Genomic DNA, 17,490 nt, shown 5'->3' on the forward strand with positions numbered 1-17,490 from the left:
AATCCAAAATTCTAAAAACTGCCCTGGTGAAAAATGAATATGCCAAGTACATTACATTTTGTATACTTTTACATACCTGCAGCTAGATTAGTAATGAGTATACTTCAAGTGCCTTAATAATTAGTTAACTTAAAGAGTGCTATTTTGGGAATAGATTACTTTAGCTGGTAACACAACCAATATAATTTTTTCCAAATAAATAAAAGCTGATTAAAACAGTCAAAAACAATTCATTTTAAATATATTTAAAATATAGTTTTATTCACAGCATTCAAAGTGTACAGTATTTGCCTAAAAATTGAACAATTACTCATTGAAGAATGTCAAGATGATTGAGTTTAGGGCTGCACGATAAATCGCATGTGTTTGTCAGACATATCTCCTCAGTAATGCCGGTTCCTTGATTAGGGAACTAAAGCCCGGAATACACTGCACGATTTTCCTCTTATAAGATCATTACCTTATCACACTGTGCGACATGTATCGTTTAAACTCGGGTACGAGAGGCATGTAAACTGTACGATGATGACACGGAAGCTTTGGCGGCAGCGTCACATGTTGCGCAACGTCACCAGCATGAGCTTGTGGTAAACAAATACCGGCGCGCAGGTCGTAGCAGCAAACACACAGTGCGGTGATCATGGCGAATTTCTGACACTGCCAGAAAACTATCGTAGGCTATCTTTGGACGCAAGACTGGGAAAACGTCCGTCTTTGAACCTCTCTCACTGTACGACATAGGACCACCGATGGAGAGCCACGATCACAGAAATCACGACGATAGTTTCACGATGGCAATCTTTCGTCTGGGACAGCCAATAATCGTGCAGTGTATCCCGGGCTTAAGGCTCTGTGTGGTTGGTGCTGCTCCATCTGGGGGCAGCTGATGGCGATTTGATGCTGGTCAGGGAACCGGCATTACTGACGTGATGCGCGTGGTATCGCATGCGATTTATCGTGCAGCCCTAGTTTACAACGTCTTTCTCTCCCAAATCAACTTTAGTCTCGCAGGTTTTGGTTCAGCCGTAGGAAATCTGAAAAAGATAGACAATAAGCTCAATTAAAAAGTGTTTAATATTAAAACATTACATTTATTTAAGACTTACTGTATTAAATCTATAGTTTACTGGCAGAGATTGTATAGCAGATATATTTTTACCTAAACTAGAGCTTGACTAAAATGTCATCATATATATTAAGGGGCGGTTTCCCGGACAGGAATTAGACTAGTCCTAGACTAAAATAAATGTAAGAGCTGTCCAAACTGAAAACAACTTGCTCTGACATATCTTAAAATACATCAGTGCCCTTTGTTTTACATCGTAATGCACATAAGTAATGTTTTTAGTAAGGCATGTTTGTTAAAACTATCCTAATTAAACTAAGGTCTAGTCCTGGATAAAGCTAATCCCTGTTCGGGAAACCACCCCTAAGAGTTTTCATTATAATGACTTGCCTATATGGGCTGCAAAGTCCTCCTTACATAAAATACTTCAGCTCCTATAGAAAGATTTTATTGTATTAAATTTAAATGTAAAACTTGTCAGAAAGAAAATGCAACAAGCAGACAATTGGGTGGTTTCCTGTAAAGGGATTGGCTTAAAACAGGACTAGGCCTTAGTTTAATAAAGAAATATAACTAGTTTCAAAAAACATGCCTTAATAAAAACATTACCTGTGTGCATTTTGAGGCAAAACAAAGGACACTGCTGTATTTTAAGATATGTCAGTGCAAGTTGTTTTCAGTTTAGACAGCTCTTACATTTATTTTAGTCTAAGACTAGTCTAATCCCTGTCCGGGAAAACGTTATATACATATTGAGGCGGTATCTAAACTGAAGCTTGATTTACTACTACGAATGAATTATTATATCTTAAGAGTTTAAAATGACTTACCATTAGCTGCAAAGTCCTCCCTACAAATGTCTTTGAAAAACTTTAGCTTCTGAGGAAAGAATGCAGCATCATTAATACTAAATACAGTTAATTTAGGTAAAAGCCTTACAACCTCTAAACAGTCAATAAATGGTTAACTTTCACGCTACGTTAAAAAACAGATTTTCTGACGCTACCTTTTTTCATTAACATATACATACACACCAATACATATATTTAACAAAACAATCGGGTGTACTAATTCGATATAACAAGCTAACAGTGCTATCTTTCAAACCTTTAACATTAGCTATTAGCTATAAGCTAAGCTAAGCTAAGCTACACAACAGCTTATCACTAATAGCGAGTTAGACACCGCGTTATTGACAACATTTCGCATTCGAAATATGATAGTCTACTGATAAACTTCAGAATTGTCAAACGATTATCAAATATATTAATTTTAAGATATTTTAACGTACCTTGGGACTGAATCCGTCTGTCTTGAACAACTGGTAAAAATCAAAATACGTGCGTCGTGTCGTCATCCCACACGTCAGATGCATTATTCAAATCTCAGAATTCACTTTTCTCTGAAATGCATTTACGAAAACTGTTTAAGTTAATTAATGTGTACAGCTAAAAGCGGTATGCAATTGACTCAAAAACTACAAAAAAAACAAACACTCATATTCCCCTTACGAAAATGAATGTTTTTTTTTGTGGTTAAAGTTTAGTAACCATGTTTTTTTTGGTGTGTTGATTATTATTAGCAAAACCATGGTTATTTTGTGGTAAAACACAGTTAATTGGTTTATCCAATGCTTGACTAAAGTGAAGTTAAAGTGTACCTTATTATGTTAATAGTATATTACAAATGTATACATCTACAATATAAAATGTAACAGAACATACTGCTCTCTCGTAATTTTAAGCCCACGTTATTTCTCCATAAAATAATATACATTTGTACACCCCATATACTTTCAAAATGTGCTTAAAATATACTGTTTCTAAAGAATACTAAATAATGTATTTTGGAAATATACTGTCAGTGCATTATTATAATGATAACTTTAAGCACACCGATAAAGTATACCTAAAATACATTTTAAAATAAGTTTAAATTTAGTATACTTTAAAAATTGCACAAAACTTTAACTTTAAGTATATTTTTCTAAAGTATACTTTTAGAAAATATACTAAAGTATAATTATTTTGAAGTATGTTAAAAGTTTAATTGTAAAAAATACGCGCAAATATGTTGTAAGCATACTTTAAATATGTTTAAAGAAAGTACATTCCTTTGTAAGTATATTTGTAATGTACTATTGCAAAGTTAAATATACTTGAAATACAATAAAGTATATTTGTTTTTCACCAGGGGATACATTGACCAGGGGTGTATTCCAGAAAGCAGGTTATGTGACTTACCCAGGTATGTTTAGGAGTAAGTAAGCAGATAACCTCTGCTTTCGGTTCCAAAAACGGAGGTAACTTTTGGGTTATGTAAGTAACATAGCAACTGACTCTCTGAAGATAACCTACTCCGGAGCAGGTTATGCTGCAGGGTAAGTTCATTTTAGTTAATAAAACGAGGCTCCGGAGGATGTCTGCGCATGCGTGTACTTATGATGAGCGTGCAGCGGGCATGGAAGAATATATTTAGCATAATATTACAATATTAAAGCGTTTATTTTATTACATTTACAGTCGCGAATATTTATTGCTGTCTTAAGACATTTACGATATTTTCTTTAAAGAAACGGTTTTTTTATAACATGGATTGATATTTGTGATTGGACTAATTACTGTACATTTAATTATGTCCATTATTGATAAAAAATTATTAATATTTGTGTTCGGACTAAATACTATACATTTAATTATGTTCATCATTAATATATCTCCAAATATCAGTAGATGTATGAAACACATTTCCATCAGTTAATTAATGTTAACAAGTACCTTTCTATTTAAATTTGGTCAATTCATAAATAACCTCATCTTTCACTTAGATATTTGAGATGAATCTAAAGTTCTAATAAATTGTGTGTGTAAATACATTGTCAATATTGAGCCAGAAATCTTAACATATTTTAATTGAGTGACAATGTGCCAATGTTACAGTAACAAATAGAAACACATGATGCCTATCAAAATAATAATTACTGAGGGACAGAAGTTACCCCTGCCTGCAGTCTCTGATAGGCATGTGCATCTAACCTGACCAACAGAATGACACCCATGAAGCACAGGCATGATTTAACACTGACCCACAGAGTGACACAGGTGAAGCACAGACTTCATTTGGTGAAACACCATTGAATCACAGACATGGCATAGTGGTCAGAGATTTTCTATTTTTAGTTAGATCATGTACACAATGAAATAAAATTATAAATATATATTCCATAGTATCATATTTATTTCTTAAACATGCACTTCAGATCCTTAGCCTCCTCTCTACATTTGATCTATAGTTGTCCTTTTTCTAAATCACATTTTTTTCTTTAAAATGGGACTTTTGCAGCTGCTTTCCTGAGCTATCATTTTTGAGCCAAAGGGAAATTGAGAGATTTGGTTATATTAGATGATACAGGATATATTAGAACATGTTTACTATTGACACTAATGTAACATTTCTATTCTCCACTTCTGTCACAGCAGATCCTAATCGTCCAATTCAAATGAATGATCATTTTTAGTGTAGTGTACTGAAAAGCATTACACAAAATTATTGAAAATCTGTAAGGACTGTAAGGAAGCTTTACAATTAAAAGAGGGTGGATTTATCAGATAAGTAAATGTTAAAAAAGATGGCGATACAGTGTCATACAATGGAAAGTCCAAAAACTAAACAGGGTCATTGAAATAAGTACAAGTAGTACAAGTAGTGAATATAATCATAGTGCATTATATGCATACACAATACAATCATATCTAAAAAAAAAACTTTAAATAAGCCTTATGACAGATTTATGCACTTTATGTGCCACAGCCCTTACAAAAATGAACCATGGTTTCATTGGTGTAAAGTTGTGGTAACCATGTTTTTTTTGTGCATTGATTCAGCAAAACCATGGTTTTACTACACTAACCATGGATTAACTATGGGTCTTGAAAAGCAGGGTTGTCAAAACCATGGTTATTTGAGGTTACCATGGTTTTACTGTAACCATGTTTTTTTTACTGTAGTAAAACCATTGCTAATTTTTGTAAGAGAAAAGATAATCTTAATTATGTCCAATTATATCTAATTAGATATAATTAATATATTTAAAATCATATATAAAATCTATGATTATTTTGCAGGCTTTTAAATAATATTTAAATAATATTATGTGTATTTTCGTTGAGACGTAATATTGGACTTAAATGGGGTAAAATAGGTTCGTATTAATTAATTAATTTTATCTGTTTTGTAATCGCACTTATATAAGGTTATAAAACTTTGATTTTGACAGAAACTATTGGTTTATAATGTTATTTTTCATTTAAAAACGTTTAAGTTCTCTGATGTTTCCATGGTGACTCGTGAAATCTGTGATCCATTGACAATGCCTTTATGTTGTTACCGTGAGCGCGCATTAACTCTGGGTTACTTTCAGCGGGTTGATTGAACTAACTCTTAAACTGTGTTTTGGAACCAACATACCCAGAGTAAGCAAGTTTGGGGTTGATCAACCAAAAGTTCAGGGTTAATCTGATGGTAAGTTAACCCTGCTTTCTGGAATACACCCCAGAAAGGGGGAAATCCCACGCATCCCCCCCGGCAAATCGCACCCTGTGGATAGGAACAATGATTCTGGTTTATTGTGTTAGGCACTGGTTTTCATAAGTGAAGTAACTAAAAAGACAAATATTGGATGAGGGGATATAATAAGATCATTCAAAATTCTTCATACTACGTGTCCGAAGTAAACAAAACACAGTCACTGATGGTATAGGCTAACACAGACATACACTAGGCCTACCCTTTAACATGACTTAAATGCAGTTACCTACCTTATATCTTTGATGTTAGCATACCGTAACCGTACTGTACCTTTGATGTTACAGTTTTGCGCAGTAATTTGGTGAAATGTAAATAAATCCTGTACCTGTATTGGTGAAATATCAGTGAGTGAGCTTTAAGAGATTTATAGTTTTTATATTGTTCACAAGTATATGCACTTATAACATAAACAAGGTAACTGATCTCCACAAATTACGCGCACATTTTGTTATGCGAACTCATACAGCAATGTTGGTGCAGCATAAGATCGGGAATGTGGGAGCACGTAATAAAAAATATTAAAAAGTTATAATAAAACATTTCCCAGGATAACAGATCTATGTAAAACACAATTTGCGTTACCTCTGTTTGTCTTTTGTTGTCTGTTGTGTTTTAAACGGCCCTAATTTGTTTGATTGTGTCATTTTTGTGATGACCACAAGAGGACAGTATATCATCACATTCCCATCCTTCAAGTGAAATTTACCTTTATGCACTTGGCATGTGTGTTTCCTGGGTTCGAACCCATGACCTTTTGCGCTGTTAACGCAATACCAAGTTATGAGCGTAAACAGAACCAACAGGCTCTTTCCAAATATCTGTGTAAGAATAAATGCACAAAAAAAATCACTTCATTTGCGAGTGTTTTTGAAGGGATTGAAGCTATTTGGTGTTATTTTGCGAGGGATCGGTTTTTACAAAGACAGTAAAAATCTTACAAAAGTCAGAGTGGGTAAATATAACACGCGTTACTGTCCACGGATCAGTGAAGTGAGAGAGTGGCTAAATTGTTAAATCACCTTACCTCGTGATTAAATCACACCGTAACCTGATTCTGATAACGTTCATTTTCAACAAGTCTCTCTCTCTCTCTCTCTCTCTCTCTCTCTCTCTCTCTCTCTCTCTCTCTCTCTCTCTCTCTCTCTCTCATCTTCCACATTCCCGCCGATCTGCATCCCGTTACCATGAACACGGGTCATATGACTTCTGTCTGCTTCCAGTTTTGATCTGTTTTGTTCGTGATCTCAGTCTGCTGTGATTAAGGCTGTATCAAGTCAAGTTTATAACCGCTGCTGGAGAAAAACACCTCAACTTTATGGTAAGATTTTTTTTTATATTTATATAAAACTTTTATTATTGAAAGGAAAATGTTGGAAAATAAGATTTGGATTAAAACGTCTACTAATAAACTTAAAAAATATATATATAAAATCGATTTGCCAACAACAACCCCCATTAATATTTTTTTATATAAATATTTCAACACATTATCCCAGTACACAACATTTCTGTAGCGTTTTTTTTTTAATAATAAAACGTTTTATTATTATATTTAAAATATAGTAGGCCTACACATTTTGTCGTATTGATTAAGTTACATTTTGTAAATGTAAATTTTTGTAAATTGTAATTATTATTTTTTTACAAAAACGGGTTGGTAACAAAACCAATTTGTGGCAACCATGCACGTTTTTGATATGCCTCCTATCATGTTATTTTATTTGCAGAAAAATCGTTATTAGCTTTCGTAAGGGATTTTGCAAAGGAGTTTTACAGTAATTATAAAGTACAGTCATATAAAAAGATTATGAAAAGATATAAAAAGAAGTTTATGAAATACAGACACAGTAAAAAAAATTAAAATCTGGCTTTTAAGGCAACTTGCTGCGCAGCTTTATTGAGTTGAAGTAGTTAAACTAACAATTTACAGAGTAACACACATCTCTAAACTTTACAAAAAACAGTTGAACCAGCTTAAAAAAAATAAACAAGAAGCAAATTTTGGGGGTTTCTTATCTCATATTATACTATACATACTCTAAATGAGAGAGCCAAACTGGCTGCATAATGATTAATCACAACTAATCGTTTGCAGAATAAAAGTTTTTGTGTACTGTGTATAATAACTATGTATAAATACACACGCATGCATGCATATGTTTAAGAAATATTTACATTTGTATATACATTCTTATATTTATATAGGCTATAGATAAATATAAATACTTCATTTATTAATATATTTTTTCCTTAAAATTATACATGTATGTGTGTTTTTATATGATAAATTTGTGTTTATATGATAAAAACTTTTATTCTGCAAACGATTAATTGCAACTAATCGTTTGCAGAATAAAAGTCATATGTGTTTACTGTGTATAATAATAGCCCTAAGACGAACATTGTCAAGGTAAGTAATCAGTTTTTGTTAAGCCAGTTTTAAATAATAGCAACTTGTCATTCACAAATCAATAGATTACAAAAAGCCAGGAAGTTTTTGAGCTTCTGCTTACAGTTCAATTTAAAACTTTTTGTTTTAACAGTGTATTTAATAACTTATTGTGTGTGTTTGTGTCAGAGTTCAGGATGGTCAGGAAAGGTTCACTGCACTCTTCTAAGCATGGATCTCAGATCTCCAGTCTTAAACATCTCTCTCTGATGGATCCAGTCCCCCCAGAAGCTCCAGTTTCACAGACCGACCCTTCGTCGCCTGAGGAGAGTCCCAGCAGCCCCTCGGACCGGGTTTACCTACAAGCTGCTGCCATATTTCAGAACACAAACCAGAACAAACCTGCTGCACATAGGCTCATTAGCTATGGGAACAGGTCGGAGGTCAGCGTCCATGACACCAGGGATGAATCATCTCAACGTCAGGCATACCAGCTCGCTTTCAACGCGCTCAAATGTAAGTCACTGAGCAGACACAACTCATGTGTGCTGAAAGGAAAAAATTACAGCCGCTTCAAAGGAAATCAGTTCACTTAATGTAGGAAGGTCAGATAGAGTTAAGACTGTATGCTCGTTTGGTGTGATTTTTAAAGGATAGTTCACCCAAAAACTTTGTTATCATTATCTCACCTTAATGTCTTTCTCTGTTCTAAGTACCCAAATGCAGATGTAATAAAAAGAAAAGTCTTGCTTGTCGTTTTTTTTTTTTTACAATAGGAGTGGATAGTGACTCAAAATGTTTAATAAATAACTCCACTCGACTTGTGTCATATATTTTAAGTGACCTTTAGACATTTACTAAACAACTTTATTGTGGATATCACTGTTTTTACAGATTATTAAAAAAAATAAACATCCTAAAGCTACCTAAACAACAACAATTCAGGCACAGGGAACGTGCATTAAATAAAAGGCGCAGGACAAGTCTTTCATCAAATAGTGAATTATACATTCTTTGTTTTTAACAAACCCTTTTGTATGCCTTCAGGACACTTAAAATATATGTCATGAGTTAAGTGGAGTTATTTGTTTAACACTTTTGCGTCCTTTTAAAGCTTGAAGGGGCAGTCACCATTTACTCCCATAGTAACCAAAAAACCAAAAACAGCACTTTTTAAAGGGTACCTTGACTATGAAGACTTGTATGCTTTTAATCATTTTACTTGCCATCTACTACTAAAATAAAAAAAATATATATTAATTTCTTTAAAAAATCCAACATGCAATAATCATTTTAACCTGTGGAGGCCGCCATTATGTTTCGTGCACAGTGCATTCTGTAAATACTACTACAGTTTACTATAGTAAATAGTATGGCATCTACTATAGTTTCTCATGTAACAATGTGTTTCACTTCCAGCTTCTTACCTGATTTTGATCACCTTTTAGTTGTATGTTTTCTGTATTGTTTATCATTTTAATTTCATTTATTTTGAATGGCATGCAGGTTTAAAGACCATATAAGCCACCTACCGTCTGTGTGCATTCATAACTCTCATCTTCAGTTTCACATTTTTTACAACAGACTGATCTCACGGAAAGTCGTGTTATAGCCTAGTCACGAAAAATTTGACAAATTTTATTCGTGTCTATGGCATACAATTCAGCTTTTTTTCGCGCCTTGAGCAAAATGACTTTTTATGTCACTCTATAAATAGTTTTTTGTGCCTGTTGCATGACTTTCTTTTTTGTTTCATGTTATGTATTATTTTCTATTTTAGTTTTTTCCTATTTTCTAACCATTGTCGCTTCACTGCAAAAAATTATTTTCAAGAAAACATTTTCTTAGTATTTTTGCCTTGTTTTCAGTAAAAATATCTAAAAATTCTTAAATTAAGATGCTTTTTCTTGATGAGCAAAACGACCCAAGAAAATAGTTCTAGTTTTTAGACCAAATATATTAAATTTAAGTGATTTTGTGCATAAAACAAGAAAAAAAAAATCTGTCAATGGGGTAAGCAAAACAATCTTGAACATTCTTAAACACTAAATTCAAGAAAAATTATAGAAATTTTTATTCACAAAATCACTTAAATTTGATATTTTTGGTCTAAAAACTAGACTTATTTTCTTATAAAATATAGTTGTGAAAAGTCAACTTAATTTTACTCACCTGTAGTTATAACAACTCATCTCTAGTCAAGATAAATAATAGTAAGTTGAAATAACTTCCGAGTTGATTCAACAAAAAATTTTAAGGCAGCAAAGTATTTTTTACAGTGTGTAGAAACCAATACATAAAAGTACATCCTAACCCAAATCCCAAATCTAACTCCAACCCCAAGTGACAATGATTTAAAAATAGGGGGAATAAAGGGAAAACAATACATAAAATGACACAAAAAAGAACGGACAGAAAACTATTTATAGAAATCACAAAAAAAGGTTTAATTTTGTGGCATGGACACAAAAAAAAATCACATTTTTCGTGACTATAACACGTCTTTCCATGAGATCATGTTGTTTTACAATCTACTAATTGAAGATTTGTTTAACTCACTGTAGCTTTAATAAAACAGGTTTTGACTACAACCATTTGTAAATGTTAACAAAATGGCGGCCTCCAAGTGAAAACATTGTTTGAAGTTTATTAAAACTATGACATTTGTACTGTTTGTAGTTTCACATTCATATAGGCAATCCCAGTGTAAATATATTAAGCCATACATGTGGGCACCCTGACTATAAAGACATTGAGGATCAAATGACATGAGGGTGAGGAAATCATAACAAAATTTCCATTTTTGGGTGAACTATTTCTCTAATAAAAAAAATATATAGTCAAAAAACTATAATTTGTAAAACATTAAACACTAAACGAGTCAAAGCTGAACTGCAGCACAACAGAATGTCTGACATTATCAATGAGACGTATATTGTGAGTGATGCTCAAGTGCTCAAATAGTCAGATGAACACAACGTCTTAATCTGATACAACAGCCGAATGGGCTGCGTGTAACAGACAGAATGATGATAGATCAGTCTGAGAAAGAAACAGACAGCTTGAATTACATCCAGAGAGTGATCTGAAGCTGAATGAAATGACTTTGATATCTGAAGGAGAGGAAGTCTACTACTCAGATCAATTCAACCAATCATCTCCCGTCTAAACTGCTTGATAGGGTCGGTTATTCAAAGAGGAAACAAGAAGATAAAAGAGCCCACTAGATGATGTGATGAGATACAGATTGATTCTGCCCTGAGAGAGGATTGATTTTTCTTTTTGTCAAAGAACGTGTGTGGTCTTACATGTGAGATCCGTCCTTTAATGTTGTAGTCCAGATATGTAATCCTACTTTCCAAAAAAAAAAAAACTTTCTGCTGGGTTCATTAGCATTCATGAAGCAGAATGCTTGATTAAGACATTATAACAGTCTTAAAAACATCTCCAACGTGTATCGTTAAAGAAACACCTGCTAAAGAGAAACCAAATGCTGTGTTTACATTGTACAATAATTACAACTACTCAGAGGTACATTAAAAAGCATATTCTTCTGAATAAATCACATGATTTGCAGCACAACAAGGGCAATCTGAAGTTTTTGAGGGAACTGAGAATTAGCATGTGATATTAAAGTGTCTCTTTTGGTTTCACCTTCATCTGCTTTAATTCTGCACCGGGGCACAACCAGGATCCAAAATCAATACAGACACAAACGTGACTCACATACACACTCAACAATTCTTCAGATTCTCCTCCATTTTCTGAAAGAATTTGATCAGGTTTGCATCTTCATAAGTCCCTTTCACAGTTAACAGATCATCAGATTATGTGTAAACAGAACCTTTCTGGTAAATCAGTGCTGCCAATATAACACTAAGAGTGTCACGATCGGTATAATACTGGAAAGTGGAAAACAAAGGATGAACCCAAACGCAAGAGATGTAAGAAAATATAACTATGTATTTTAATAAAACAGAACAAAACAAACCCACGTGGGGGTAAAACAGAGGATGAAATAATACTGTGATGGAACACAAAACACTAGAACAGAACTCAGGCACACGGAGAACATGAACACTGAAATTCAACAACGCACGCACACCACACAGAGAACACGAGGGCATTAAATAGACAGCACATCAATGGGGAACAGGTGAACATAATTAATCACGTAAGACACGAGTACATAAGGGAGTAGGGTAAAAGTGACGAGACACTGGGAACACGTGTCACACATACATGATGTGAAAACACACGTGTTCCCACGTAAACACAATGCTGCCATGGCCTTGCCCTCTAACATCCAACCTGGATAATAACCAAGGTCAGGCAAGACCATGACAGCCACAAAACACTGGGAACACATGGAAGCCACACAACTATATGCCTCCACATGCTCCCACACAGAACATAGTACTGTCATGGTCTTGCCAGGTACACTCAGACCTGAGTCTAGTACAAAAGATCTGGCAAGCCCATGACAAAGAGGGGTTGTAAGATTACCAGTAATAACCTTTCGATCTCTCTTGCTTGCGTCCGAAACCGCCTACTTCCATACTATAAAGTAGGTGAAAAGCGGTAGGCGAGGCGAGTAGTATCCCTACTGAAAAATCCAGCTAAGACCAGCCTAAGCTTGTTTTAGCTGATCACCCAGCTGGGTTTTAGCTGGTTTTGCTGGTGTAGCAAGTTGGTATAGCTATGTTCTGGTACCTTTTTAAGCTGGTCTAGCTGGACTTAGCTGGTCAGGCTGAAAGCCCAGCTGGCCCACCAACATGACCAGCTTTGTCAGGCTGGGAGGACCAGAGTAAACCACCTTAAACCAGCTAAAACCACCTACTAGCTTATGCTGGTCTTAGCTGGATTTTTCAGTAGGGATGTCAGAATACATAGTATTCCAAAAACAGTATGTGAAAAGTACCCGGATGACCTACTACTTCCAGTTAGATTTTGAAGAGTGCATACGACGGACACTTCCCAGGAGTTATTCCCAGAGCGGAGTTATTCAACGAAGAAGAAGAGGGATCTACATATTAGGAAACAAGCGTGCCGCACAAACCCTGAAAAGTGAAGCCAAAACGTCTTGATCACCCGCCAGTGACTGGTCCCAGTACAGGTCATAAACCCCGCCTCCCCCATGTTTTTCAATGGGACTTGAGACCAACTAAACAATTTATTTACACTTCAATTATCTTTTTTCCGAAACTGGTTTCTGTCATTTACCATGCTTATGTAAATACAAGTGTTTGTTTTTAAAATAAGTTTGTTTTTAGTTAGTTATTTAAAGGAACAGTATGTAGGATTGTAGCCAAAACTGATATTGCAATCACAAAACTTTTGGCTAAAACTGGTACTGCAATCACACAACTGGTGGCCAATACACAACATGACAACATAAACATCAGTTGAGGGCTGCAACTCCACTTTTTAAATAACAATATCCTGGCCGGACCACTGTTGCGAGTGATATAAGTATTTGAAATGAAAATGATTTCGTAATGTCTAGTGACATATTAGGGCCATTTTATGATTAATTGATATAAATTTCTTACATACTGTTCCTTTAATGCTATAAAAACAGTGGTGTCACATCATGATTGACAGCTGTGATATGCGCATTCTGCGAGAGCGAGGGCAGATTTAGTTCCTGCTCACTACTGCGCAGTGTTGGGTAAGTTACTCAAAAAAAGTAATTAATTACTAGTTACTAATTACATCTTTAATCATGTAATTAGATTACTTTACAAATTACTCTCTCCAAAAAGTATTTAATTACTTATTACTAATTACTTTCTAAATCCTATTTAGTACATGATACAAGGATAGGCTTGAAATGGCTTGAAAAAATAATATATAAAAGTACATCAATTATTCTGGTCCCACTTTAGGGTCCAATCATTTCTATTAACTAACTATTAACTACTTTTGCCTCAATATACTCCAAATACTGCTTATTAATACTAAAGAAGTTGTTAATTTTAAGTATTGGTAGAAATGGGGAGGGTTAAGGACGTAGAATAAGGTTTTGCAGAATCAGATATGTGCTAAGCATTAATAAACAGCCAGCATCTCATTAATATTAATGCTAATAATCAACCAGTTAATAGTGAGAATTTTAAACTTAAACCATGTTAAATCCACCTTTGTATTACAGTTAACATAATAGTTTTAGAGTCCATACACAGTATTTAGTTACATCAGAAGTAACTGTAATTAGATTACAAGAAAAATAAGAGTAATCCCTTACTTTACTTTTTCAAGGGAAAAGTAATTTAATTACAGTAACTAATTACTTAGTAACTAGTTACACCCAACACTGCTACTGCGCATGACTGGTTTCGAAAACGCTAATGCGCAGACTCAAGACCCAAGATGTCAGCGCAGTATCGGGACACTGACGACTTCATTTTTCAGCAATGGAAGAGAGCGAACGGGCGTCGTCCATTTTTTTTACAATCTATGTTAGGAAATGGCGGAAAGCGGCGATGCAGGTGTATTCGCGCTGGTATGACATGACGTGATGACGATGTATGACTGATGTTGTACGTCCGAATCGCATTCATACTTGGATTCATACTATACAGTACCTACTGTTTTAAAGGTCAGTAAGTAGGTACTTTATCTCAATCTGACATGTTTTTCCGCCTTTTTGCGTGAACATGTCACGTATTTCTGTTTACGTGTCACTGTCACATATTTGTTACTCAACTCTTTTTCCTATTTTCAAACCATTGATGCTTCGGTTTAGGGTTAGATTTGGTGTTTGCGTTAGGATGTCACTTTGGTATTGGTTTATACCTTTTTCACGATTTATTTTCTTATAATTTATGATTTTTGAACCATTGTCGCATGGGTTAGAGTTGGGTGTGGGTAAGGATGTCATTTTATGTAAATCTAACCCTAAACCGAAGCGACAATGGTAAGAAAATAAGGAAAAACAGTTGAGTAACAAATACGTGACAATGACGTGAAACAGAAATACGTGACATGTTCACGCAAAAAGGCGGAAAAACGTGTCAGTGTCATGGAAAAGACTCACAAATTTACGTGACTATAGGTACGTAACTTCGTCATACTGGGTTGGATATCCACGAGTGATGCGACGCATGGCCAAGATGGTGACGGCAGGCAAAACCTATGGGTGACGTCACGGACACGACATCCATCTTTTTTTACAGTCTATGGGGTAGCCTGACACGCACCTTGCCAAAAATTTAACAATGGGTTTGTTCTACACGGAGACATAAGCTACTGAGTTTACTGGTATTTTGGTATGGATTTAAGAATGATATCTTAAGAAGACAGAATGTCCCTGTGTGTGTGAACAGTGAATTTTTGTAAAGTAATTGGGTGATTCTCACGAAAACTTGGTTTAAAAAATGTCAAGCATGAAAATGTAAAAATTGCTTAAATTTACTTTTTTTCCCACCAGACATTGAAAAACAAAGTCTGGAGTAAATGGGAACATTCATTTAAAAACTTTTACTTATCATTTAACACTTTTTGTAACATAATTAAAAAAATTAGTTCTAAAAAATATCATTACCGCAACAGTCAGAAAACATCAACACTGACATATTTTCAAAATGACATGACAAACCTGAAAGAACATAATTTGGAGATTCTGCACATGCATTTAAAATCAAAGTATTATGCTTCTGTTAATTAAATTAACATTTAATAAGCATCTGTTGCGGTAATGATAATCAAAATGTTGTATAAGCATTCTGACAAGACAATATTTCAAATTAACTGTAAAAAAGGATCTTACCTGATAGCCATCTTGAAGTAACTGGTCCATGTGCTTGGTCACTCAAAATCAAACTTTATTAAAATTCTGTATGTGTGCTTAAACTGTTCTCAAAAAGTGTTGCGGAGGATGAGAGCATCAGGCATGGACACATCATTTTCCTAATTTTTCTTCATTATTATTATACATGAATATTCAGTAAATATTTTTTCTGTCATCTAAAGTAGTCTAGCAAAACATCCATTTATTTTTTTCTTAATATTTTTGTGTTAATTTGATTAAATTACAACATTACGCATGTTCAAACACAGCCGGACACATTGCGGTAATGAGTATCAGCAGAAAATGAGATATAATTTACAATCATAAATTCTTATGTTGAAATCACACATTGTGCAAGGTAGAACACAGTATTGTGTTAATTCTGATGCTTTTTAATGTTACTATATTACACATTTTAAAGCTAAAATCATTAGTGCCGTGGTGTTTCAATGGTTTCATGAGAATCACCCAATTTCTGTGGGAAAAAGGATATAGGCCCTGTCCCAAATGGCACACTCCGGACTTGTGGTCCTCCTCAGAGTCCACACTTTGATGACATCACGTAGTCCAGACTTTAGGGACCCTTGATGCGAGTCCACGTGGGTGCACCGGAGTCGTATTTTGGGACAGACTCGGAAATAGGTAGAGAAGTTGCCCGTCAGTGTGAACTTCTCCCTTCCGTCGTCTGATTGGTCTAATTGCTCTTTTGCAAGGACTTCTGGGTTGGTAAAGTGCGCAAAGCCTGCTGCAGTGCGGGCTTCGCTGAAGACCGCATCAAGGGGGCAAAGGAGGCGCTGATGAGCACACTTCAAAGTGTAAAAATGACAGATGGGACATCCTACGGACTCGTAGACTAAGCGAGAATGCACAATTTAAGGCCACGAGACCGAAAGTCCACATGAAGTGTGCCATTTGGGACATGGCCATAGTCTCACGTAGCCAGACCTTCCTACTGAAGGTCGGGAAACCATGGCAGCTTTAAATGGCCAAGCCACAGCAACAGACCGGTGCGCCACCATAATTTACGACCGTCTCTAAAGTTTATAACTATAGCAAACACCATATAATACCTTGCATACTTTTAAACATAAAAAAAATTAAAGCAGCGTTGATGAAGCATATTGTCATCGATGTAAACATGAAAGCTTTCTTCCCTTACAAAAATGTAGGTAAAAGTGTAGTAACAGTAGTTAAAGATCTCGACACACACACACATCTTCCAAAAATCCTATATGATTTAACCAATCAGAGGATGACTGCTGAAGTGTTTCCAGAAAAGTGTGCCATATGTATCAGACGTTCAGCCAATGGTTTATGGGCGTGGGGGGTTTTCAGGTCAGGTTCAGTTCTGTGGGTTTGGTGTGATTGTAAAGCTTCTTTACATGACTCTGCTTTTGAAAATGAGCTAAAATCCATGACATGCAAATGAAGCAGATCGTACTATAGGTGTCGAGGGAACAGACGACCTTGCACGCTGTCCACTTGCTCCTCCGAGGTTGGTTTCGTTCGCTGTGCTCTGTGAGAGAGGCGTGCCCAGTGATTATTCTCACACGATTCCAGAGCTCGGAATGCTGGGATACGTCTGGAGGAGAGAAGCTGAGTTGACCCTGGAATTGTTACAGTTCATTGGAGTGGATAAAGGCTTTAGAAGTGGAA

The 17,490-nt window shown here is 35.1% G+C and overlaps 1 protein-coding gene and 1 long non-coding RNA gene across 2 annotated transcripts in view; one reads left to right on the plus strand and one right to left on the minus strand.

Moving 5' to 3' along the window:
* Positions 1-904: 904 nt before the first annotated feature.
* On the minus strand, positions 905-2,948 carry LOC129446635 (uncharacterized). Its single transcript, XR_012358128.1, has 3 exons — positions 2,358-2,948; positions 1,897-1,945; positions 905-1,034 (listed from the first exon to the last, which is right to left on the minus strand). It is a non-coding gene; the product is annotated as an uncharacterized lncRNA (long non-coding RNA).
* Positions 2,949-6,845: 3,897 nt separating this feature from the next.
* The window catches only part of LOC129421769 (putative methyltransferase NSUN7), a 32,413-nt gene continuing 21,768 nt past the window's right edge, over positions 6,846-17,490 (plus strand). The window contains exons 1-2 of the mRNA XM_055177300.2: positions 6,846-6,971; positions 8,232-8,558. Of these exons, the coding sequence (XP_055033275.2) occupies positions 8,240-8,558 (319 nt within the window). The 5' untranslated portion in view covers positions 6,846-6,971; positions 8,232-8,239. The remainder of the gene's footprint in view (positions 6,972-8,231; positions 8,559-17,490) is intronic.

Source organism: Misgurnus anguillicaudatus, chromosome 16 (genome assembly GCF_027580225.2).
Source record: "Misgurnus anguillicaudatus chromosome 16, ASM2758022v2, whole genome shotgun sequence".
Classification (NCBI taxonomy): domain Eukaryota; kingdom Metazoa; phylum Chordata; class Actinopteri; order Cypriniformes; family Cobitidae; genus Misgurnus; species Misgurnus anguillicaudatus.